The following is a 27,059-nucleotide window of genomic DNA, read 5'->3' on the forward strand; positions in this document are numbered from 1 at the left end:
TTTACATTTAATTCTGAATGAGTTTGAGGCTATATGCTCTGTGGCTAACACTGTTGGAGAGATTTACAAAGAATGAAGTTGTGTTTGCACATTATACAGACTGCAAGTGTTTAAAAATGAAAATAGCGACGGCTCTTGTCTCCGCGAATACAGTACTAAACGATGGTAACTTTAACCACATTTAACAGTACATTAGCAACATGCTAACGAAACATTTAGAAAGACAATTTACAAATATCACTAAAAATATCATGATATCATGGATCATGTCAGTTATTATTGCTCCATCTGCCATTTTTCACTATTGTCTTTGCTTGCTTACCTAGTCTGATGATTCAGCTGTGCACAGATCCATACGTTAATACTGGCTGCCCTTGTGTAATGCCTTGAACATGAGCTGGCATATGCAAATATTGGGGATGTACATATTAATGATCCTGACTGTTACGTAACAGTCTGTGTTATGTTGAGATTCGCCTGTTCTTCGGAGGTCTTTTAAACAAATGAGATTTATATAAGGAGGAGGAAGCAATGGAGTTTGAGACTCAACGTATGTCATTTCCATGTACTGAACTCTTGTTATTCAACTACGCCAAGGTAAATTAAATTTTTGATTCTAGGGCACCTTTAAGAAATATAGTATATAAATAATACTAACATAACACCAAATATATGTGATAATTTCAGGGATTTTCATTAGCAACTAAATCTGTAATATTAAATGTCCAATCAAATTATTTCGAAATCAAACTGGATATGGTGATGGAAAAAAATATGAGATGGTGGGAAAAATATATTTCAATGCTTTTGCGTTCTCTCGCAATTATATAGTTGAGTAATTATATTGTATATAATTTGTGGGCATCAGGGAGCCGCTATCAATAGGCGGGGTTTTGAAATCTCTTTTGAATGTGCGCTTTCCAATTCGCGATCACGCGTAGTCTGTGTATGGGGTGAAATGGTACTGACCACACATTTTACAATATAAGATATTTGTCAACGTCAATTGTCTCAGGATCTGTTGCGCACCAAATCATCCGACATCGTCTTGTCAGTCATCTGTCCTTACTATCTTGATAAGTGAAATCTAACCAACTACTGCAGCAAGCCTAGTCATATCCCTTTAGGGGCTTCGTAGTAGAATGCATTACTCATTTTCTGTGCCTTTCTGAATTTGGATTTAGGCTTCTGGCACATCCCTGCGGTGCTTTATTGATATTTTGTATGGGGGTCATTTTACCTCAAGTGCCCTTGAATTATACTATCACATGGCATTTGGCCTTCAGTGAATGTTTTAATATATAACATATTTAAAATATGTTCAATATGCTCACATTGAAAAATTGTGGCATCAACGTTCCCCGAACAACCTTTCAATGAATCCAACTTTAGCAAACATAACCTACAGTTATGTTAATTCTTTAATCTCTGCCCAAGTAATGAATTCAAACAGGGATCACCAGCGTGTGAATCTGAACTCAGTGCAATTAAAACTCAGACACACAATCTCAGACATCACCTCAGTATAACGGCTCACTTTACACTTTGCAGCTGTGCTCAGGTGTTTGCTGGGCCAGTTCAGGTCAGAAATGCCTTAAAAGCTGAAACTCACACTCATGCATTAGAAAGCAGCAAAAAGTAGTTTCCATTATGTCCAGCGTAAGACTAACCCAAGATGGTCTGCAGAAGATTTCAGTTGCCAGTGGTTGGATTCAAACCTGGGACTGAATTAAGTGATACCTTACACCAGAGCTAAGCATTACATTTAAACATGAAGCCATGTTTAAGGGGTAAAATATTTGGTCTCTGTCTGTGTGAGGGCCAGCAAATTAAAAGAAATGTAATTAATAATTTTTTTTTAAACAAATGAAGTTTTTTTTTGTTCTGTAAGGATGCACTACACCACTCTAAAAATTATTTTTCAAATAAACTGTTCAAATAAAAAAAAAAATCATACAGGTTTGAAACAACTTGAGGTTGAGTACATGATAAAACTTTCATTTCTGGATGAACTATTCCTTAAAGAGAGAGAAAAAAAAAAAAAATCGTACTGACCCCAAACTTTTGAATGGTAAAGTATAATTTTAAAAATTAATGTTATAATATTATTTCTGTTTTATAAACATACTTGTCAAATAAATATTATTATAACTGTGATTACTGGATGACACTGTCCTTGACAGGTCTCTCAAACCTCTATAGACAAAATTGACCCATTTGAACCCATTTATTTCAAGTGATTCTCAAACTAAAAGCTGAACAACAGATTGTATGGTACTACAGTCTGAGAACCCTCGGAGTCCTGAATGAGCATCACAAGAGCTTTATTCAACTCTGTGTTCAACTGCAAAGGGGACGCTTTGTTTTTGTCTACAAGTCTATTAAACTACATTGAGTTGAAGGGTTTAGTGACCTTAAAAAAATCAATTAAATTCAAGTTTATTTGAATAGCGCTTTTCTCAACACATACATATCATTACAAAGCAGCTTTACAGAAGTTTCAGTGTTACAATGGAGAAGTATCCTGTTATCAGTTAGAGGTGACTGTCAAAGTAACGTCCATACGAATAATGTCCAGGTAAAGGTACAGTGTACAGTAATGGAAAGCAAAATCTATGTGTTTGACTTTAAGACCGCTTCTCATTTTGTGTTTTAAATCTGATTAGTGCTGGCTTTGATTCTGGCCGAGCGTTACTTTTGGCCTTTAGCCTGTTGGGGGTTGTAATGTTCAGCTGACCTGCAGTGGTTGTTTGTGAGAAGGTGAGTAAAGGTCATTCTGGAGGAGAGAGATGGAATCAGCCAAGGATGTCAGTTTATGAATTCTTAATGTGTGCTGTCAAGCTGTAACCTGAGCGAAACCCTAGACATCTGTGATGTGGAGTCTAATCATGGTGGAATTACATCTAAGACTAAATTTCACAATGTGGACCTTTCCATGGTAATGAAGCTTGTTCACTGATATTATAGCAGTACTGTAATTAGGTATCATCTAGATTACTGCTCACTGCAAGTCACATAATGTTATGATGAAAGCAGGGGCATCAATTGGGAATGGTGGCTGCCATACCTGCCTGGTCAGGTCAGTGCAAAGTAATATTTTTATTGCAGGATTAACGGAGTTATATCAGTATGTGTAACATATATTTCAAATTGTTTAATAAAAGAGAAAAGCAAGTAAATTAAAGTGATCTGGTTGTTATATTTGTGTCACATGAGTTAAGCGGCACTGCAAATGTGTCTATTTACAACATGATTTTGCAGCATTGAGTATTGTAGCCAATCACAGGCATTTCTGTTGAAAATAATGAACAATCATAGGCGTTTAAGTTACCGGTAGTGAGAATCTACTCTCGTTTTAAAAAAATGAAGCAGAGACATGATGTAAATAAAAGATTCATTGCGAAGTTTAATCAGATTCATTGATTAAAATAGGAGTTTCTTCACTCAATGTGTGCTGACTGACAGCTTCAGTGATTATAAAGGAAGAGATCTTTACTCACTGTCTGTGTAATTTCATTCACAATTTGAAGAAAAGTTTTTGTTATTCAAGAGACTTCATGTGATGTTTCCTACAAACATATGCTTGACACTTCAGTACAAAAAAAAGAGACAAAAATAGTTTTAAAATGTTATAATAGTGGTTTGATATTCTCTGAAAATAAATTCAAAAGCAATATGTGTGAAAAACTATGTTAGGGAGTGGAAATGACTAATGAGCCAATAGACCCCTTTGGAGCAGACGTCACAATTACGTCACTTGCAGCTGTGCGCGCATACTGGTTGCAGAAAAATAGCGGTAGCAATTGAAGGAAAATGTGCAAAATCCACAGAATAAGAGAAAAATGTTTTGTTGTGCCTCTGGCTGTTGGAATCGGAATGCAAAAAATATAGTCTTCATTTTTAAAGAAAACCATCGTAGAAAACGTCCTTTGAAGCTAAACGGAGACGTTTCACAGACTGGACTGATGACACCTGCAAGGATTAGTCTACTATTAAAGCAGGAATTTGATGTAAACAGTAAGTCTACATAATATTCACATATGCAGTTCAGAGGACATACATACATAGCAGTTACAGCATGAAATAATTATAATTAAAATAATTTAAATTGATACAACATTTTACATGGATAAGTTTTAAACATAATTTTTATTTCACAATTCTGACTTTTTTTCTTGCATTTGCGTGTTTATTACTCCCAGTTCGGACTTTATAACTCACAATTGTGAGTTTATTTCACAATTCTGAGGGGGAAAAAGTCAGAATTGCAGGATAAATTGCAATTCAGAAAAGACAGAATAACGAGTATATCTCACAACTCTGTTTTTCTTTGTAAGAAATGTGAGATATAAACACAGATTTGCGAGAAATAAAAGTCAGAATTGTGAGATATAAACTCGAAATTAACTTTTTTTATTCTTTTATTTCGTGGCTTCCATAGACTGCTACTGCTCAACTACCAGCTAGGCTCCACCCACAAAAAACGTCATCGCTGTTTGCAAACACCAAATTGGTCTAAGTGCTCCTCTGCAGCCATCTACTGGTTATAGTGGTAATTTCATGTATTTTTTAAATTTTAAAATAAAAGTGTTTGTATTTCACCAAGTGTTAGTTTTCCTACATTGTGAATCTTTTAGCTTTACAAATGTGGACAATCTTTAAATGATGAATAAAAAAAATTGGTCATTACATTAAAATATAACATTTAAATGGGATAATATTCAGACTTTTGAGCTTTAAAGTGATGGAAAAAGTTGTGTGAACTGTGTAATTTGCTGGGTTATGTTCAAAGATACATGTAATTCATCCACCACACACACAATTGTCGTTATGTCAAGGAAGTAAGATTTGATTACGTCATTCAGAGTTTGTCATACAGTACAGGCTTTTGGCGAATTGACGCCACTGGATGAAAAATCAGAGAGTCCCAGTGAAATTTGTATCCCCTGCCAGTTTAGATTTTTCTATTTCGATAGAATGATTTTGGGTCAATTAACTACCGTACCAATCATAACCCCAAAAATGCTGTAAATATCCATTGCACAGCTGTTTACACTGTAAAATGAGCAACAATTTAATTTTTTCATATAAAAATAAAAGAATTAAAAAGGTATATATGCAAAAATGATGAAAATAACATCCAGTGGATATTTAAATGGAATCCTGACAAATGTACCTTTAACACAGAATTAGCCTGCAGAGAGAGAAAGATTTCTCCACAGTCACACTGAACTTACAAGGTCTTTTGTCACACAGCCAGTGTTTCAGACCCACAGTGTATAAAGCAGATTAAAATCACATTAAGGTCTAACAGCTTTGCTAAATATGCAATAACATCCATTCTAGTTGAACTGAAGTTGAACTCACATAATTTGTGATATCCAAGCAACAGTTCCTGTTGCAATCCCTCCATCTGCAGTTCAGTTCCCGCCCATTGTTTAGAGACCATCTAATGCACATTGCACATAATATGGCTGAAACATCTGAACATTGAAAGCTCCAATCTGACCGGCTGCCTTAAAACACAATTTCTGGATATTGGAGTGCATAATGCTTACAAAGAACCAGTTTCGTAAACTATAATGAGCAGATATGAGAAAGATCTAGCTGAATTTGAGTTTGCAGACTTTTTGTGAACTTTTCAGTTCTATTTGAGTGGTTCATGGTCAGATTAAGCTGCAAAGTGGACCAGATAAGTCAGAATTTCTGAGGCCTGTGGTTCATCTCCAAGGACTCTGCTCTGGAAGCCAATTCTGATTCAGTCTTAAGGGAAATGTGTTTGATGCCAAGTCTGTAAATAAAGTAAGTAAACTAAGCCAAGGTGAGGTTGCAGGGCTAAGCCCCAAGTACTTTTGTCCTCTCTCTCTTTCATCCATCTCCCCCTTTCAGACAGGGCTGCTTTGTATTTATAGAGGCCCGTCCCAGTTTTACACAGGTATTTATCTAGTTTTCAAATCTTGGACTGAGTAAAAAAGAAAAAGAGAGAGGGGAGAATTGCCCTTGGACCTGGAAATCACACTTTTGTAAAGCCAACATTTGCATCTCCTTAGCTGCTAAAACCAATCACACATTTGTCTCCTCAGAGAAGAATCTCAAATCTCAAGAAAAAACAAAAAAGCATGTTTCCATCAGAGGACCATAGTATACCATAATAAAGTAAAGTAATTCATAGCTCTAAGATGTACACAACTTATTTTCAAAAAGATAAAATAAAATTTATTAGATATTAAGAAATGCCCAAATTGATTTATGTAAACAGAAAAGTTCCTTTTCATTTATTTTCATATAAATAGCATTTCTCCTTCAATATTCTGTACTAATATATTTTCCCTCTCATAATGCATTTTAAATTTGTCCCAAGGATCAGAGGTGAGTGCAGTTTCTCAGCTCATTAGGAGAGTTAAGTAACTTTGAGTACTATAAAAACTAACACTGACCTCCCAACCAGAACTATAGTGAGACCAAGGTAAAGATTCAAATATATCCTTTGCCTACCACTATAGCTACATCATATCTATATCTAGAATCCTTCCTGCCTGGGCTTAACAGCTCAAGATTTCATGTGTTCTATTTTCACCATCACTCATTCTCTGTAAAGAAACAACATCTTATCCTCACAGACTGACAGATTTACACACAAATCCGCTTTGGCTTCAAAAACAACAGCACACAGGAACGGCTCACCAGAAGGGATGTAATGAAACTGCCACCGAGGAACAGAAAAACCTGTGATTTTCCAATATCCCATGCTGGGTTTGCTGACTTAGTACGGAAGCTCATTTGAAATGTTCTTCTTTTCAGCTATAGGAAATTTTGGCCCTGTGAATAATGAATGAAAAAAAAAAAAAAAATTGAAAGAAAACATCACATTCTTATTAGATTTAGTAAACTATTTCTTTTGTAGTAAAACAACAGATGAAATTTTTTTAATTTAACAAAAAGATAGAGGTTGGTGGAAGTGCCCATAGCTGAAGAAAAACCTGTATGGTTCATAATGTGAATTCTGACTAGAATTCTGCAACACTAGAATAATGCAACAGTGCAGCAACTGTTGAAAACAGATTACAGTATATCACTACCAATCAGAATGACTTAATAATAGGAAAAGAAATGTGGAAAAGAAAAGGTCTAAAGTCAGAGTCCAATCAACACGTTATTTTAAGGGTTTGCAGAGTATTATATGCCGTCATTATCAATAGCTTAGGAAAAGAATAATATCTGACAGTTTCAAGTATTTATAGCAACTGATTTAAAAGCAGTTAAAGACTCATTTTAGGCCATTTGCATCTTCAAATCTGGCATGATAATAGCTAAATACACACTTTTTCATTTTAACGACAAGGGCTGAGGGTTGGGTAGTGTCATTTAATATGAACCAACTCTATCGGCCAACAGTTTAAACCTCTGCCAACTCCATTAAAGAATCATTAGAGCTGATTCACAGGGTCAATTATCACCCTTCCAGACCAGACTCTCCAGAGAGATCATAGCTTTCAAAGTAAGATATTACAAACTGCCCTAAATGAACATGGGTCATCTTTTGTCTGGCACGGTTACAATTTTAATTTCATCTGAAGCAAAATGTGATTATAAAAGAAAAATGACTCAATATCGTCGACTAAGAAATTTGCTAATTTAGCTGATGCTTTTATTCAAAGTGACGTGCCTTGATCCACAATGTTGGTTCAGGAGTGCTAATATACAGTCTAACAGCACTGGAACTTTCTCATGTTTGTATCAATCTGCTTGTCAGTGTTCGCCTGATTTTAGTGGTGAGGTGTTTCAGTGACTCTTTAGGTTGCATTGTTAAAGGATTAGTTCACTTTGAAATGAAAATTAGCCCAAGTTTTACTCACCCTCAAGCCATCCAGGTATATGGGTCAATGATGTGACGCCTACATTTTCTGTTCAGTGCCTTTTTTTTTTCCAGATAAAATTTGGTTTAAATGCATAAAAAGATACCATATATATGTAGTACCTTTCCTGTAATCACTTTAATTTTTCAAAAAAACATTAGTTATTTGTAATTTTCTGTTATTTAAAGTGTCAAAATATCATGTGGTGCGACAGTCCGGCCATAACTTCTGTTTTTGGAAATGTCTTTGAAATTACTCTAAATTTATTCAAATTCATTTTCTACACTAATTGGCATGATTTGTAATCCTGTACAAAATTGCAAAGCATTCGTATTTATATTTCCATCATAATATACAAACAAACTTTGTCCGATGATGTCAATTTTATGAAATATCATGTGGCGCGACCATCAAAAATCATGTTGAATCATGTTGAAATCCATTCAAAGACAGGAAGTTGCATCATATACCAATTTGCGAAGGACCCATGGAAACAGCGAACAGGTCTGTAACTTAAGCTTAAACCTTTTCCGTAAGATGAATAGGGAAGGCGCATGATATACTCTAGCGTAAGCTTTGTGAACTGAAAGAGCTTTACACTTTCTGCGTATGTTGAATACGGACGGCAGTCTGGCGTAAGCTAGATACAACTTCATAATATGGATTTTTTTTTTTTTTAGACTAATGCATCGCTTCGCCTCAGAAGGCCTTTATTTACACTCCGGAGCCATGTGGAGGTATTTATGATGGATGGATGTGGATTGAAGCTTTTTCTTTAGCTCATACTCGTACCCTATCACTGCCATTATAAAGCCCGGATGTGTCAGGATATTTATTAATATTTCTTTGATTATGTTCATCCGGAACAAGAAAGTCAAATACACCTAGGATGGCTTGAGGGTGAGTAAAGTTTGGGCTAATTTTCATATGAAAGTGAACCAATCCTTTAAGCCAGTAGGTGGTGAAAAGTTACTACCTTTATGAGTGATTCATTGAATCACTGACTACGTTTACATGGACAGCAGTAATCTAATTACTGACCTTATTCTGAATAATACAATATTTGTGTTAAGGTGTTTACATGAGTTGCTTTTAGAATATTCCTTTTATGTTCCCGTTTTACATGTTATAGAACATAGATCAATTAATGGCAAACGTCATTACGTCCCCACGGCATGCCGTCAGACGTTCTCTACAGAATTTCACATATCACTACACAGTTCGTCTTCGTTATTGTATGATACAGTTTTTGGGTGTTTAATTTTTAATTTGACAAAAGCTTCAGGTGCAGTTAATTATTTGACATGCTATACGTGCAAATAGATACGGAGCCCCGCACGTGACATGCAAGAATAAATAAATAAATCATGCGCACGATTTACTAATTCATTCCCTCGATTTATAAATGATGTGCATGATTTATAAATTGAGGGAATAAATTAGTAAATCGTTCGCACGATTTAGCCTAGGCTATTATTTATTTTCCCTCTCATGTGTGGGGCTCTGTAAAAAGACAACGGTGGATACAAATTCTCCAGCAAACAGGCCTCCTGTACTTTAATTCGGCAACTTTCATTCATGCCACCGAGATTTGTGGCTTCTTGCTTGAAGCTTGCTCTCTTGTTTGCCGTCAAAATGGTTGACCACTGCCGTGTGTATTATGTGTCCTGTAGCAAAGTGCGGCGAAAACTCCCACATGACGTTAATAGTATGATTAAGGTGTGTACATGTCTATAATGCACTCCAATAATGCGACTAAAATAGGAATACTCCACCTGTCTTAATTCGATTTGTGTTTACTTCGAGTATAACTTCGAGCCGGATTAAGGTAATAAAACATCGCTGTTTACATGGTCCTTTCTTAATCAGAGTATTGTCTTAATAGTATTAATATCGGATTACTACTGTCCATGTAAACGTAGTCATTGACTCGATAGATTTGTAAAAAAAAAAAAAAAAAACATTGATTCATTTAAGAAAGAAACAAGTAAATGTCTTAAAAGTGAGTTATTGAATCACTGACTTGACCAATATGTTCAAAAACTACATTCGGGAACAAAACAAATATAAGTAACTATAAGTGAGCCATTACAAAGCAGGCAAATGCCTCTATAAATGAGTCAATAATTTATTATTCAATCTACCAATTCTTTCATAATTACTGCTTCATTCAGGAACACCACTATTGTGTGATGCTTGGAGATGCACAATGATTAATTCTGCTGTGGCTTTGTTTGAAATTATTTTCATTGGAAGAACAAAAATAAAATTACCTTTGCAAGATTTTTCTCTTTCTGTTCTGTGATGTTGGGTTGAGGGTTCCAGTATCGGTTACATGTAGCTGTCTTGACTAACAGTGACCCAGACTGATAACCAGACAGAGAAGAGACAACTTTGCCCTAGAGAGTCTCACTCTTTCCCTCTCTCCTGCACACACATTAACAGTCTGACACACAACGCCGCAATTAACAGTTTGGTCCTCTAAGGGAGATCCTATTCACAGGACCGTCTAAATTTCTCTCCTTTTCTTTCTTACTCACTCTCTCACTCTCTCTCTCTTTCTGTCTGTCTCTTCCTCAAGGGAGAGAGAAAAGCAATTTAAGTCAAGACACGTAAAAGCTAATGGGCATTTGCAAACAAGTCTTAAAATCTGCACTAGATCTCAAGTCCCAAACCAATTAGAGAGAAGATTCTGATTGCTGGCATATGCCTTCTCTCCACAAACTCCTCCAGGCTGCTTACGGTCCTGTGAAGATTTTTAAAAGCGCAGCTAGTTTAAATAACACTGAATAAACGCCACTTGATTTCAAGGATGATTTATTGATTAGACAATTAAATCTCGTAATCTGTGAGTGACATTCACTCTGCTAATCTGGAAATGGCAAAAGAGAGAGAAAAAAGCTGAAACTTATTTGCATTCTTCTTCATAAAATATAAAGAGCTCTCTCAGTCAGCGCCTAGTAGACCAACACTACACAGCAATTACGGCTCTACACCTCCGCTCTCTGGAGTCCTCCGCTGCCTTCGGGAGAAGAAGTGGGGCTCTGTGGGTGTGTTTTGGCGACTAGACTCTGCTGGGACTTCACCAACTCCACACTTTGCATTCAGACTTTACACTGGATCAGGTTCATGACTGGTCTGCACTGATCTGAGTCATGAAAACAGACTCTGCAGAAGTCAAACTCTTGAGGTGGTGCAGCTGATGTGGTTGATTTTGTGCACAATATGCCCCTAAAGACCGGCGTGTGGGTTTGTATGTAAATGTCTGTCTACTGGCAAAGCACAGGCAAATCTTGTCAGTTTTTCCAATTTGCATATCTTTTTGTTTTAATCAATCAGTGTTGCAAAATTTGAAATTTGATGTTCCATTTGATGTGAAACAAAAAATGCAAATCATAACGTGTACTGCTAGATTAGAAATCCAGTGTGTGAGATTCTCTTTGGGATAAACCACAGTTGGCCAAGCAGAGACATCAACATCCCACAGGCAGCAGGAAACAACCAGAGAGAGAGAGAGAGAGAGAGAGAGAGAGAGAGAGAGAAATAGAGATACAGCCTGAGATTTATAAGAGATTTATCCAGAGATTTATTTAAATAAGAGATTTATCCAGCACCATGACCATTCAGAAGTGCCCACCCTCCAGATTTTTGGAAGTTGATTTCGAATGCCATTTCCAAAAAAAAAAAAAAAAAAAAGTATTTGAACTTTGGAAATTGGTAATTAAGTTGAGTTATTATTTCATTCCCATTTGATATTAGGTGGCCTTAACTACTATGTACTTTAATCAAAAATAAGTACAATGTACTTATTGTGTTTATATTGTATTGCAAAACACTTTTGCTGCTATTGAGGTGGGATACGCGTAAAGGCAGGAACACACCAAGCCGACGCCGACAAACTAGTGGCGACGAAAGCAGACTGCGGGGTTGGCTCATGTCGGCAGTGTCTGGGTCCAAAGTTGCCCTGACACACCAAACTGACGCTCGACAGCCAAGTAGTACGTCCATTCTGCGCCTGCGTAAGATAAAATGCCTTTCCGTACCAGCAGGTGGCAGTAGCTGACCAGCCAATCGGAATGATCAGATGGCCCGACGAGCTCCGACGTGTCGAATCGGCCCGAAAAAAAGCCGACGAGGACCAACTTCAGCCGACGGTGCAGAACACACTGAGAAAACTTAGTCGGCTGATGAACAAAAACTGCCCGACGGCTGACCGTCGGCTTGGTGTGTTCCTGCCTTAAGGTTTAGGACAGGTTTGGTGGTATGGGTAGGTTTAAGGGTTGGTTAAGGTGTAAGGGATGGGTCAACAGTGTAATTATCAAAGTAATTAGAGAAATTAATAACAGATGTAATTACATGCAGGTAATTTTAAAATATAAGTACAATGTAAAAACATGTATGTACACAATAAGTGCATTGTATCAAATGATTAAACATTCTATTTCAAATATATGTTCTTTTATTCCTTGATATTGTTATTTACTTTCTAATAATCCTGCAAAAAATGTATCACTGTTTCCACAAAATATTAGTTTTTACTGTAGTTGATCAAATAAATGCAGCCTTTGTAAGCAAAAAACTATTTTCAAAAACATTAAAACTTATTTTGAACAGTATGGGTATATTGTTTAAAAAAAGAAAAAAAGAAAACATTGTCTAAAACACTGCAGGAAAAATCACCACTCATTTCTCAATTTGATTCATCCAACCGAGTCACATCATCCACAGATTACTTTGCTTTAAAATGAAAATTTGTCATCATCTACCACCATCACTCAAAACTCTTATGACTAATTTGGAACGTGGAATACAAAGGCAGTTATTATCAAAATGTCAAAGGAACCAAATGGAAAATGGAATTCACAGAACATCTCTACTGATTCTACACTAGTTTCTAAACCAGCTCTAAACCAGAGTTCAACTAACCAGGGGTGCATTTCCCAAAAGCATTGTTAGCCAATATGGTCGCAAATTCCATTGAAGTCTATTGATAATGAAGGAACTTGCAACCATAGTTGGCTTTGGGAAACACACCCCAGTGTGTCATGTGTTACTATGGTTGTTTTGTCAAGAACATTCAGAAACAGGTAAAACAGTAAATTAGAAAAAAAAAAAAAAAAAAACACCACGTACCTCTGCAGAGAAGTAGAAACCAGACAGCAGATCTAAAAAGGCACATCTTTTAATAATTATATCTAGTTTTGTGTTGTGCAGTCACTCTGGTGTTAACAGGAAATGGCAGCTATTTAATGTGATTAGCAATGGAGCTTAAGGACCTGAGAGTATGTTGCCTCCAGTGCTCTGAAATAACATCTCTTGTAAACAGGGTTGTCAGATTTTGACAAGCTAATTTTCTCATTTACAGGTAAAACGAGGTAAGGCTCTAATTGTGTTAACAGCCAAATGACTGATGAGACCATGAACTGGTAAGCAGTGAGACTCATCCACCTCCAGATTAAATAAAAACAACTTTAAAACAATGCAATCTTGCATGCAAGAAGGGTTTTAAAGGTCGATCATTACAGAGATCCATCAGGGTTTGAAATTCACCTGTCAGCGCTGATGATAAAGTGCCTTCTTTTGGCTATGGCGGAATTAATCCCCGTAATCATTCAAAAATCATTCTTCATGTGAAACAAAAGGCAGTAAGTGACGTGTGACATTAATGCACCATGTTTTCAAAATCCATCACGTCGGCCATCAAGTTCTCTTCCTTACAGCATTTATCTAGAAAAGTAAACAACTCACCAAACTCTTACTCTGCAAATACAGCCTCACAACAACACACACCAGATGTTTGCCATAAAAAGAGTAAAAATTTTCATTTTTTTTCATTCAAGAGATTCATGGGAACCAAACAGAAAAGAACAAAAGCTCAAGCTCTTTCAGGGGCAACACTCTTCACTGAAGTGATAACAGTTAAACAAACACTCAACAGCCTCTTTTTCATCCTATTCTTCCTTATCGGCAATCCACATCCTGCTTGATGTGCAGCTCTTTTGTTATGCCAACATGATTTTGGGTTTTATTCTCTGCAGAACAGCAGTGAAGTGCTGTAAATATTTGATGTGGACTCACTGTGCCAACAGCTGAGAGGGGAGAGGAGAGGAGATAAAGTATCTGATTGTCCTGAGGCAGAATCGGTCTGTTTGGATGTCAATGTGTCAATATGGTTAACTGACCTGCAGCGCAAAGCAAAATAACCAGCCCCTGTAAGCATTGCAGGGTTTCTCGGATCTCTACATGACACATCTGCATTTCTATTAAATATTAACCTTTACACAGAATCTGAGTAGACTACTTATTGCCTTTGTAAAATAGATTTTCCCCTTTTCACTTCTTACAGATTTCCTGATTTCTGGCAGAAGGCATGAACACTGGATTCTGCAGTGCTGTTAACTTAAGGTATGGTTTATCATTGTAGCTACAATCATTAATATTGGTAAGGTCAAGATATGACATTGCATCTGACATCACAATAAAAAAGACAAAAGCATAGTTCAGTCCCTGTCCAATGTCAGAATTTGAGGTGGAACAAAACTGTTTTCCTTTAGGATGAACGATAATCTCAAAAAAAGCACTGATAAAAGCTTTTTACTCTCAGCACATCAAATAGTCAAAAATATTTTATGTAACTTCAATGTGACAATGATAAAAACACATGCACTGTTTTTCAATGTTTTTCCAGGTTAACTGTGACAGATCATCAGCAAAAGTGGGACAGTGATTTCATATCGATATAGCAAATTTGCTTGCTGCACTTTAAATACAACATTAAAGCAATTTTATTCTATGAAAACTGAAACAAATTTGTCAAATTAGTTCAATGCACTCAAAAAGTTAACTCATAGGTGATAATATGTGATTTTCCATGTACCTGTTCAGATCAGTTATTTGTAAAAACTAGGAATGCACGATATATCGGCCACCATATCGGTATCGGCCGATATATGTTCATTTTTAAAGTTATCGTTATCGGCCCAATAAGAAAATTTGGCAGATATATCAAAGCTGATAAATAATGGATTATCTCCTTCAGCTAAGACACTTCAGATACACATGGTTCACCATAATGGTTTTGAATTGCTTGAAATATGATTGGAGTCACTTCAAAAAGGAAAATACAGTTAAGTGCAACATGTGCAGCACAAGTCTGTCATAATTATGAGAACATAATAATTGTGTGCTTGGGATATGTTTTTTAATGGTGAAACTTTTGTCTTTGTAATCAGGCTCTCAGAAATTATATAAAAATTTGAATTTAGATTTAACGGCCAATATACCGGTTATCGGCTTTCAAATATAAAGAATTATCGGTTATCGGCCAAAATTTTCATATCGGTGCATCTCTAGTAAAAACTTGACAATGTACATATTTAAAAGGCAATCAACCATGAAACTTATTTTACCAGATGGCCCATTTTGCAAGCTAAACCAGTTAACAATGCTTTTTTTCTCCATATTGGTACTTTTATTAGCTAAAATACCCATTAAAAACATACATAAAAGCACATTATTTGCATTCCTACCAGATCCTACTAAACGTTTACAGCTAAGTTAATGTGCATGCATATCTAAAACATGTTAAATGAACTGAAATTGATTTTTAAAATCAAGTTAAAATGTTTTTAATCTCTCTTAACCAGCAGAATTTAAACGAACTAAGCATGGCGCATTCAATAAGAAATAATTCCATCTCTTCTGGTGTGGAGGATGTGTGTGTGTGGGTGTGATGGTACTGGCTTGCAGTCATGGTCAAAAAAAGCTTTTTAAACACAATCATAATCCAGTCTCACAGCGAGAAACAGTCTTTAAATACGAAAGAACATATTCATAAACTTGAGCCAACTGACACTTACACACACCGCCTACATACAATATATAGGCTACTTCATACATTCAAAACAGCAAATGCTTTTTTTTTTTTAAATTCTTCTCGATGTGAAGGCAATTTAGAAACAGAACGCAATTAAATGAACAATTAATACTTATGCAAACAGGCAAAACTACTTAAGTGCAAAGATTAGAGATCGACGTAATCCCTCAGTGAGGAAATCTCTGCTAAACGGACATCGCGCGACTCTTCGAGCAACCTGTATGAGTGTCTCAAAATAACACTAAAAGACTGAACACGGACTTTAAATAAGGCTCAATTTCTATAATATCTCCGAGTTTATCACAGATATCACAGACGGCGGCACTTTCTCAAATGGAGAAGTGAAACCACCGGATTTCCTCAATGAAGCGACGGGCACCTGCTGAGAGCGCCGGTTCTCTCGCACTATAGTGGAAGAAACCATCAAATAACGATGAGTTGATCAGGGAGTCGCCAGTGCGGGAGCTGTTCTTTCAGCACCACAATCACTTCACTCCACACAAACTTTACCACTAGCGTCCCAATACAAAAAACACATAATGACACAAGCAGCGGGAAAACATTCGAATTTAACCACTGCACGCACAGAAGCGCGCGGGGGTTTGAAAGAGAAGAGAGTTTGAGAGCGGGAGAGCGTTATTGGCCTACTTACCATCTATCGCCATGATGTTCTGGTCTGGACTGAACCATGGCGCGCGCTTAAGACGGGGTGGGCTCGACCGCTCCAGTGCGCAGGGGGAGGAGAGGGGGACGCGCATCAGATGGTACATTCTGGAATGATAAAAAGTCTATGCTGGGTTCCTGCTGTGCCCCTTAGCAGGATGCTGATTAACTGTTTTCAAATAATAATGCTTGAGGGTGGGATGAATTAGAAGACAGCAGTCGAAAACCAAAATTATGCGTTATAGCTACCGGGAATTAACAAGTCAATTAAGTAAATATGATTTCGATCTATCGAATTTGTCAGTCAGTTGTTGCCTTATGTAAAGCAGTAAATGGTGGAATATTATACAAGGCACAGCTAGAGATTTATTACGTTTATTACGTTATATTCTTTACGTTTCTGACGGTTAATTGTGAGTCTAAGATCAAAAATATCTTATGATAACATTATTATTATTATTAGGCTACTACGGCTTTTTTGAAATACTTGATTCTGATTTGTTAATTACAGTATTTAGCGAAATATTGTAATATTTATGAATAAAAATCATTGCCTATGGCAAGAATGTAGGCTATAATATCATTCAAACACACTTTTACTCACTATACTAAAGCACTTTTTGTCCACCCATCCATCCTTGTATTAATAGGGATAATATAGTCAGTATATCATATAGTTTTGGACAGGACATATACTCTGTACTATATTAACTCTTTCTACTTTGATGCTTTGAGCACCGAGCAAATATATATCGCAACATTAGCAATGATGGTTTATATTCAGTATTTCTACCACCTCTCCTGGGCTTTTAAAAAATTCATAGCCAAACAGCGGGCATCTCGCCTAACGACAGTGACCTTTAGAAAGCATCTGCATTCAAAAGCAATTAAATACACAGCTTTTTATATAGTCTAAAGCGGCTCTATATTGTTCCACATAATTTTGCACATGATTTTGAAGTTAAATTTATATAAAAAAATCTTTTAGCACCTAATATGATTATATAACCATGTCCAATTTGTGAGACATTGTTCAGCACTGATAATTGCATTATTGTTGTAAACTGGTCTTTCTCCGTCTTCGCCTTTTCCTCTGTTCTGATAGAAGTGCTTGTGTATTTCCTGTCAACTGGGATGTCATTAGATTTCTGTAAGTCATTAGATTTCTGTAAGTACCGGAAGCCATTCAGAGCACTTACAGGAGAAACGATGAAAGGGAGAGTGAGAGAAACACATTTGGGAAATCAGCTTTGTTCTTTCAAAGTGTCCAAGGAAAAACAGTGTGTGTCTGAAATACCAACAAGTACTTCGTCAGATGTGAACCTAACAAAATTGGCACTGTTATCATAATCCCATCCGGCTACCTTAAAAGTCGCCATGGTTACCCGCTGTTGCCACGTGCCCATTGTTCTGGTTAAAAACACAAGCACGTGCCATCATGCTAGAAATAACAGTCCCCCATCAGTCTCTCTTTCCATCCATACCATCATTTCCTATTCTTTTTTGTATGGGCTCACTGGACCCCTCAGTCTTTCCTTTACATTTTACATTTAATACCAGCCTTAAAATAGAAACAAAAACATTTTCAGTATTAACTGGAGCTGGGGACTGAGGTTTAATGATGTGTATGAGGTCATCTACTCTAATTCCCAAAGCTATAACATCACAGAAATGTCACTGACAATTAAGAGACACAGAAATAACAAAATAATTTTGATCCCCATTTTTTTCTCTGGGTGTAAATTGGAATAATGGGGTTTGACTGCTCACATCTCTTTCTATTTATTCTCCAATTGACTGTTAATAATTGACAGAGCAAATGCAAGGACACACACCCCCCTCCACCAGCTAAATGCGAAAACAGACAATGATCCCAACACACAAAATCAATGGAAACAACTGCTTTACTATGAAAGACTTTCTTGACATTATTTTGAGTATCTTAAAACAAATTCTTGAACCCTCTTCAAGTTGAACACTCCAAATGGCTTTCTTTATGAATGGGCCATTGAATCACTGGTTCACCCAATTGATTCGCTCAAAATGCAGATTCATTCAGAAACTAAACACCACTGTGTGTTGCTCGGAGATGAACAACAGCTCTGCTCTAGTTAATATATCACAATATTAACTGTTGTATAAAATCAATATCACATTTGCACTCATGTTAATAGACATAAAAACAGCACTTGTGTGATATTGTGCTCATTACTCATGTGATTGCTCAAGCAATTAATTGCTTAACTATATCATATAGGCCTATATATGAGACAAAAACTCATACGGGGCATTTCTGCCCTGATATCTTGAACTTTAGGGGCATTATAATGGCATTCTTTAGGCTACATCACACAGTGAGTTTTTGCCCTGCATCATGTTTGTCACCAGTAAACTACATGAAATGTAAGATAAACTACGTCGATCTGGGGTGGGGCGTGTACATTAAATTATTTTAAACGCGTTATTTTTCCACAGCTAATTAATTAAATAAATGTGTTAAATCATCCCTAATTATTTGATACTAATATCTCTATGTGGGGTCCTAATATCAAAGAAAAAAGATGCGGTCAGCTTAGACCAATCTCTCTGCTGAATGTGGAAGGTAAAAACTTCATTGAAGTCATTGCAAGGATGGCGTCTGAATACATTCAGAGGAATGGATAGATTGATACATCTGTACAAAAGTTGGGGATATCAGCATTCTCAGGATGCCTAGAGCATACAAGCATGATCTGCCTCCAGATCCAATTGGCGAAAGCAGGATAGAAAGATCTCCATGTAGACTTCTTGGACCTTGCCAATACCCCATTGCAGCAAACACACCAACACTGACAGCTGGGTGCAAGTGAGGACCAGCATAAGCAATAGAGGGTGCAATGGTGGTGATGAAACATGCAGACATCGTGGGACATTGCTAGCAAGGAAGGGGAGGCTTTGGGCTTGTAACAGTTTGACCGAGCTGGAATAAGGCCAAGTCTCAAAGCGAAGGAAGATAGTGGAGGAGGAAGTATCTTGTCATGATTAGGCTGAATGGTGTGCCAAGGCAGTCTCAAGCAGGGGAAATGAACAAAGTGGGATGGTGTGGAGAAGAGGAAGGTTAGCTGGAAGGATTTGTGGGTGACAGAAGCAGGTCAGTTGAGCTTTACCATCAGATCTACATATGACATCTTTCCAACACCAGCCACTCTTCATCAGTACTCCCTCAAACATATATTTGTAAGGTGAGTCTCACACAGAGACAGCACACTTGGCGGCACAACCAAGCTCCTAAGAGCCTCGCCTCCATCCAGGAAAATAAACAAATTACTGCAAATTCCCTTTCACCTCAAGTAATAAACCCTGTACAGGCAACCAGGAGTGTCTCCCCACCACTAAAGCGAGGCCAGCTCTACTTAGCCTGTGACTGGAAGATGCTAATTAACATCAGCAAACAGCTGGTATTTCCGGTAACACTTTTCTTGAAGGGGTGTGCATAAGACTGACATGACACCTTCATAATCATGACATGACACGTGTCATGAATATGAAGGAGGTTTTATGAATGTTTATGACAACTGTCATTAAGTGTCATTTGCTCAATTATGTCATTTTTAATGCAAAGATGACATTGTTTGAGATGTCCGAGTTATGACAACTTGACATAAACCAAAACATCGTAACCTGTCAGTGTCTTTGTCATGACAACTTGACATCATTTAGCTTTATGGGTTAAGATTACATTAAACTGTCATGTAGTTGGTTTTGACATGAGGCCATTATAATAGTGTCATAAATATGTATCTTGAGCTCAAGTACAGTGGTACAAATTGAACTTGTCATTAAAATGTCATTAAGTGACAATACTCTGACAAATAATTTTATAACAGCATCATGACTATTTTTCATTTCATGTTTTTTTTGTTTTTGTTTTTTGTTTTTTTAAGTTTCCTCCAACAGAAGGTCAGATAATAGACAATTTCAAATTTCGTAAAAAAGATGACACTGTTATAAAATAATGGTAACACTTTATTTTAGGGTCTTTTAACTAGTTGCTTATTACTATTAGCATTCATATGGCTAAAATATTGGCTGTTTATTAGTACTTATAAAGCACATATTAATGCCTTATTCTGCATGATCTTATTCTACATTCTTAATCCTACCCAATACCTAAACCTAACAATTAACTATACTAAGCAGTAAATTAAGTTTATTAAGGGAAAAGTCATAGTTAATTGTTTACATATGTGTTCCCTATACTGAAGTGTTACCAAAATAATGTAATGTAATGTTAACCCATAAAGCTAAATAGTTTTTTTAAGTTTGATAATTAATCTGCTATGTCATGTTTATGACAGGTTATGATGTTTTGCTAATGTCAAGTTGTCGTAACAAAGACATCTCAAACAATGTCATCTTTGCATTAAAAATGACATAATTGAGCGAATGACATTTAATGACAGTTGTCATAAACATGCATAAAACCTCCTTCATATTCATGACACGTGTCATGTCAAGATTATGAAGGTGTCATGTCAGTCTTATGCACACCCCTTCAAGTAAAGTGTTACCGTATTTCCTTTAGAATCCTCTAGATGTTGAACTTACTCTACCCTGGGAGGATGGAGTGGAGGAGGCCTTTGAATGCAAACATCTGCGCTATGCACAGGTAGCTGCTAAGGCTCTGCATGATAGCTGGAGAGCCGAAGTGTACACTGTGGACAATATGGAGGCTTTGTGACGGCATTGACGATCAGACTCCTCAGAGACCTGGGGATTAGCGGCCGAAGCTTACGCCTTGTACCAAAGCCTTGTTGGAGGAAGCAGAAAGAAGTAGCTTGTGGCTATGGATGAAAAAGTAAGATCCTAGCTGGGTCCCAACGTAACATAATAGCATGGAAGGAAATGGAGGAGGTGATTCTGGGACACCAGAATTTGCTGTTGAGCCCTCTGGAGTCGTCGTGGGCTCACCAATGAAACGTCAGGATGGGGGTGAGGGTGCCCAACTGAGATCTCCTCTACCATCCTTCCCCCACTATCTGGTCTCCACAGAGTTGCTTCAACATATTGGGTATGTAAAGGAAATTTAAAAATGTGTTTTATAGATAATGAAAACAGGCAGGATCTGTTCAGGGCTAAAACTTGCAAAACTTTTAGAGAGAAACTTTTAATGCATCTGTCTTCTTTGTGCATTAAGGAAATGCCAAGCTGGATGCAGATTGCCATCGAGATCTGTTTTAGTCTAAAACTAGCAGTTGAGTAGCAGTCGGTGTGAGAGGTTATCAGACTGGGGTGGTTTGGATGTCTTGGCAGAATTTTCTCTATCAATAATTGACCTCCTCTTCCTCCCTCGCCATCTCTTTAGGTTTGTTTTGTGTGTGGTTATTTTTGGATTCTGAATTGAGAGCCTCTTCCAAATGGTTGTGCTCATCAGTCTCATCTGTGTTGTCATAGAAACACTCAGACACCCATTAACCCATTCAGTTTCAGGAAGAGATGAAGAGGAAGATTGATTTGACTTCAGACAAATCAATACAGCTTTCTGGTCTTTTCTCTGGGAGAGATGAAGAAAACGGCTAACAGGATCTTTTCTTAAAATAAACTTCCATGTATATTAACAACCTTCTATACATGTTGAACTGTAAGAAAAATCTGATCTTTTCTTTTTTAGGGAAAAGAACCCTGGGCTTGTAAACCGGGAAGGGATGTCCCTCCTAACCATGTCGGTTTCTGTCAGAGAGACGAGTTACTTGAGTTCTTCTTTGAAACCGATAACCTATCAGAAGACAGAACTGTCTGTTTTAGAGACATACTTTCCCCAGCCAGTCAGCTTCACTTTGGAGGACTTTCTACTGGAGAGTGACTATCAATTTACCCACACTGAAAAAAATGTTTTTTTGATGCTGTTCACTTTATTTAAACAACTTATTTTGATTCAACACCATTGTATTAGGTTTCTGGTTCAAATTCAATTGCTTCATGTTAAATTAAGTTGAAACAATTACTTTTTGACTTAACTTGATGTTTTTATATTAAAATAACATGTTTCAATCAAGTAAATCCAACCAGGACTCAATCAAACAGGATTTTCACTTCCCATCATGCTTTGCAAAGGGGCTGAACTAGGAGTGTAAATGTTGAAATAAAGTGTTATTTTAAGCAGTTTTTAGGAAGAAAGACTTTTTAATGTTTACTGTTCTATTATGTTGGTATTTAAAAGTTTCTGTTAATTAATAGTTAGGGTTACCATTGTGGCGAATTGTTGCACTTGTACTTGGGTTGAGGACCTGCTAACAAACTTTCAAATTACTTTAATAAGAAAGCAATCACTGTGGTAGTGCTCTGGGTTGCATTTCCCAAAAGCATTGTAAGCCTATGTTGATTGTAAAACCATTGCCACCAATGGACTTATGATCAATTTAGGCTTTACAATGTTTTAGGTTAAGGCAATTTAGGATGAATCCAGTATTGCATCTAGATTTCTAACATAGAACATCACAAAAGTTATGTAAATCACAAAATTAAACAAGAAGAATTAATTGTAAAAATCAATGTATATAACAATTTATTTATTTATTGCTTTTTATTTTTATTTTATTTTAAATGAACACAATTGATTCTAGTTAATTTAACATGTTTGATTCTATTGGATTTTACTTGTCTCAATCATGTGGAACCACTGTCCATGATTAAATTGAGTAAGTTGGACATAACTATTTTACATAGATTCTTCCTTAGTCAGTTGTTTTGTCACAACTCAAGGATTTTGCATAGAGTAAAAATAAACCTTTAATGTTAATAAAAACTAAGTTGGTTGTGTGGAAACACTGTCCATAATTGACTTGAGTTAGTTTAAAGTGTCATTTTTTTGAGTGTATGGTAAAAAGGTTTTAATTTATTAACACTCAAAAGCTATTCATTGAATTAATGTAATTAAATCATGAAAAGGATTTCCGTGTGATTAGATGGCTTTCTTTCAGCATTAAGCACTTTTGTTAGGCTAACTTAAATTGCATAGTTTGGATCAACTTAAGTAAATGAGTTGGTCCAAAACATTGCAAATTAGTTGGGCTGACACCATTAAATTAAGCTGTGCACAACCATAGTAAATAAGTTGAATCAACCTTAATAAATTAAGTTGACTCAACGTAAGTACATTACATTGGAATAACAGAATTGCATAATGCTGAAATAAAGCAACTTAATCATGTGGAAATCCTGTCCATGACTTTTTATGTTCGTTCAAAGAGTTATTTTTTTGAGTGCAGGAGCTGTAAAAATCACCTGATCTTACATGTCAAGTAATTAAGACAGCAAGAAATAGTAGGCTACATTATTTGTGCTGATTAGCTTAATTGCAACTTTGTTACATACTAATTATAAAATCAGAGGAGCACAAGTGCTGTTCTAAAGATCATATATTCATATATATTCAGACCAAAATTATTCTATATATGTGTTCCATAAACAACAAGATAACATTTGAGTACCTTACATTTTAGACACTGCCAGTTACTTGTCCATCTTTGCTCCACCAATGAAAATTGTCCAAAACCAGGTTAAGGCAGAACTATCTGTCACCAAAACAAACACACCCCTACCCAAAAGGATCACACCCCTATCTTGATGGCTCCACATACACGCTATGCAACACAGGCAATGACTATTGGGGAATCTGCTGTGCCTGCTGCCGAGGGTATGATGTCATCTATAAATGAAAGCAATTTGTGTTACTATGATAATTCAGGTCGAATGTCTAATTGTTATTTAGCTCATCTACTTCTTAAAATGCAGTCATCCCTTCCATCCCCAAAAAACAAACCCAGTTTTCATGAACAGCTCCCTATAACACGATAGTCCAAGTAACTAATATATTACATATGTGAAAAGATTAAGGAGTTATAGTGATCACTAAAAGGGCTGCAACATTTTGTAAAAAAAAAAAAAAAGAAGAATAGTCAATTTTGATTTCATGGTGATATATATTTTTAGATACTAAATATTTTTAGTTTTAGTTAACAGTAACGACAATGGTCTGAAACGCATATACACAGACAAGCTGAGTGACACAAACAGTGAAAAATTGAGTGCTGTTGAACTGTTTTATCAGTGCTCTTGGAACACCACTAGGCCAATCAGATTTGATGACCAGACCTAGCTGTTGTATAATGCAAAATGACACATGATTAAACACTCCAGTCCAAGTACAGGTGAAAAGAAAAGGTGCTCTGATACCCGCTACCACCTGATGGGCAGAGCTCCAAACACAGGTCAGAGCTTTCACTCTTTCACAACACACACACACACACACACACACACACACACACACACACACACACACACACACACACACACACGAGTCATGATGGGAGCACAGAGGAGTTTCCAAGGCAACAGACTACCCACACTACAATAAACACAAGAAAGGCTGGGCACATAGGAGAAAGAGGAAGATGGAGTGTTTCATACAGATGGAGAATAAGAGTGTGCATAATTGAGAAAAATGTCACCTTTATTGGTCACGTCTGTTTTCACAGGTCATCTATTCCTTCTCGCACAATCGGCCTGATTAAAATTATAGATGCAAAAATATTTAAAGTTATTATCGTCAAGATTCAAAATATGAGAGGAATAAAACTGAAAACTGCTTTTCTGCTGTGATTACATGGGGAATTCTTGTATGAAATATTTTCTATATATTTTTTTTAAAAACATTTTCTATATTTAAAACAATCCCAAAAACTCTAAATGGAGAACAAATGGGGCTCAAAAGCAGAAGTGGGCACATACATGCCAGACTTACAAAGATATGCACACTTCATCCATGTTTGCAGCAATACACTGCCTTAGCTAAAGCACCTAAAACACCAGCTTTACTGTTTAATATTTCATAACATACAGCTCAATGAAAGAGCTACACCAAGTAATTTCTAGCATCTATCCAAAAATACATGAGTTTATTCAGATACAGTTCCTCAGATTTTGTAGTTGCAAAATGATAGAGGATATTAATATGCAAGCTCAGCAGAAATACTGTTTTCACTGTGAGAGAGGTCAGAGGACAGCATATGAATCCCAATGGAGTTTTGAGAGGATTCAGAAAGCATCACAGCATGATTGTGTGTTCAGGGAAAAAACTAGGAGGAGATTTGTAGGATGGATCAATGGTTTTGTTTGATACAGTCAGATGCTGGCCTTAACCAAACAACTCACACACTCATTCTTTTATTATTTATGACATGTGAGTGTATACGTGTGGCAGCCACCATGCGAAAGAGTGCACATCTGTGAGAGAGAGAGATGGAGCGAGAGAGAGAGAAAGAGTGTGTGTGTTTGTGTGCCAAACAGCTGCTCCATTTTTCAAATGTAGAGACAGAGAAATGGAATAAAGAAAGCAGAAACACAAAAAGTGCATCTGATCACTGGGGAGTTAGAACATTTGACAACCAAACTATCACATTGGGAGGTAATTAGATGAATAATTTCCAGCATGATCATTAGAGGTGAACTCATGCTCATGTCATTTTACAAGCCACAATAAAACTCAGAGATTATGATTTAAAAAAAAAAAAAAAAAAATGTATATTGTGTTTGCTACACCCAATCTTAAAGATCAATTGTTGGATACAGACTGCAATAATTTTTTCTGCCGACCAGAAGTTTTTTTTATTTTAGTGGCCCAACAACTACAATAAGAAGCATTGGTTTGGGGTCTGTAAGAGTCTGTAAAGTAAATATTGTGAAATATTATTACAACTTAAATATATATATATATATATATATACAGTACACAGTATATATATATATATATATATATATATATATATATTACACAGTACAGTCCAAAAGTTTGGAACCACTAAGATTTTTAATGTTTTTAAAAGAAGTTTCGTCTGCTCACCAAGGCTACATTTATTTAATTAAAAATACAGTAAAAAAACAGTAATATTGTGAAATATTATTACAATTTAAAATAACTGTTTTCTATTTGAATATATTTCACAAAGTAATTTATTCCTGTGATGGCAAAGCTGAATTTTCAGCATCATTACTCCAGTCTTCAGTGTCACATGATCCTTCAGAAATCATTCTAATATGCTGATCTGCTGCTCAAGAAACATTTAATGTGTACAATTGTACAAAATATTAGTGTACAATATTTTTTTTCAGGATTATTTGATGAATAGAAAGTTCAAAAGAACAGTGTTTATCTGAAATCTAATCTTTTGTAACATTATAAATGTCTTTACTGCCACTTTTGATTGATTTAATGCATCCTTGCTGAATAAAAGTATTAATTTCTTTAATTTCTTTTCAAAAAAATAAAAATAAAAATTCTTACTGAGCCCAAACTTTTGAACGGTAGTGTATAATGCTACAGAAGCTTTGTATTTCAGATAAATGCTGTTCTTTTGAACTTTCTATTCATCAAGGAATCCTGAAAAAAAAAGTACACAACTGTTTTCAACATTGAAAATAATCATAAATGTTTATTGAGCAGCAAATCAGCATATTAGAATGATTTCTGAAGGATCATGTGACACTGAAGACTGGAGTAACGATGCTGAAAATTCAGCTTTGCATCACAGGAATAAATTACTTTGTCAAATATATTTAAATAGTACACGCTGAATGTTCTACGCCTTCCCTATTCTACTTACGGAACGAACGCGGCGCCAGTTTCG

The 27,059-nt window shown here is 36.2% G+C and overlaps 1 protein-coding gene across 2 annotated transcripts in view; it reads right to left on the reverse strand.

Annotated features, from left to right (window-relative positions):
• Window positions 1–16,689, reverse strand: part of syt14a (synaptotagmin XIVa) — a 60,317-nt gene extending 43,628 nt beyond the window's left edge. For both annotated transcript variants that reach the window (XM_048205320.1, XM_048205319.1), the window contains exon 1: window positions 16,385–16,689. In XM_048205320.1, coding sequence (XP_048061277.1) covers window positions 16,385–16,502 — 118 coding nt within the window. In that variant the 5' untranslated portion in view covers window positions 16,503–16,689. The remainder of the gene's footprint in view (window positions 1–16,384) is intronic.
• Between the last annotated feature and the right edge of the window lie 10,370 nt (window positions 16,690–27,059).

The sequence above is a fragment of the Megalobrama amblycephala genome, linkage group LG10 (assembly GCF_018812025.1).
Source record: "Megalobrama amblycephala isolate DHTTF-2021 linkage group LG10, ASM1881202v1, whole genome shotgun sequence".
Classification (NCBI taxonomy): Eukaryota; Metazoa; Chordata; class Actinopteri; order Cypriniformes; family Xenocyprididae; genus Megalobrama; species Megalobrama amblycephala.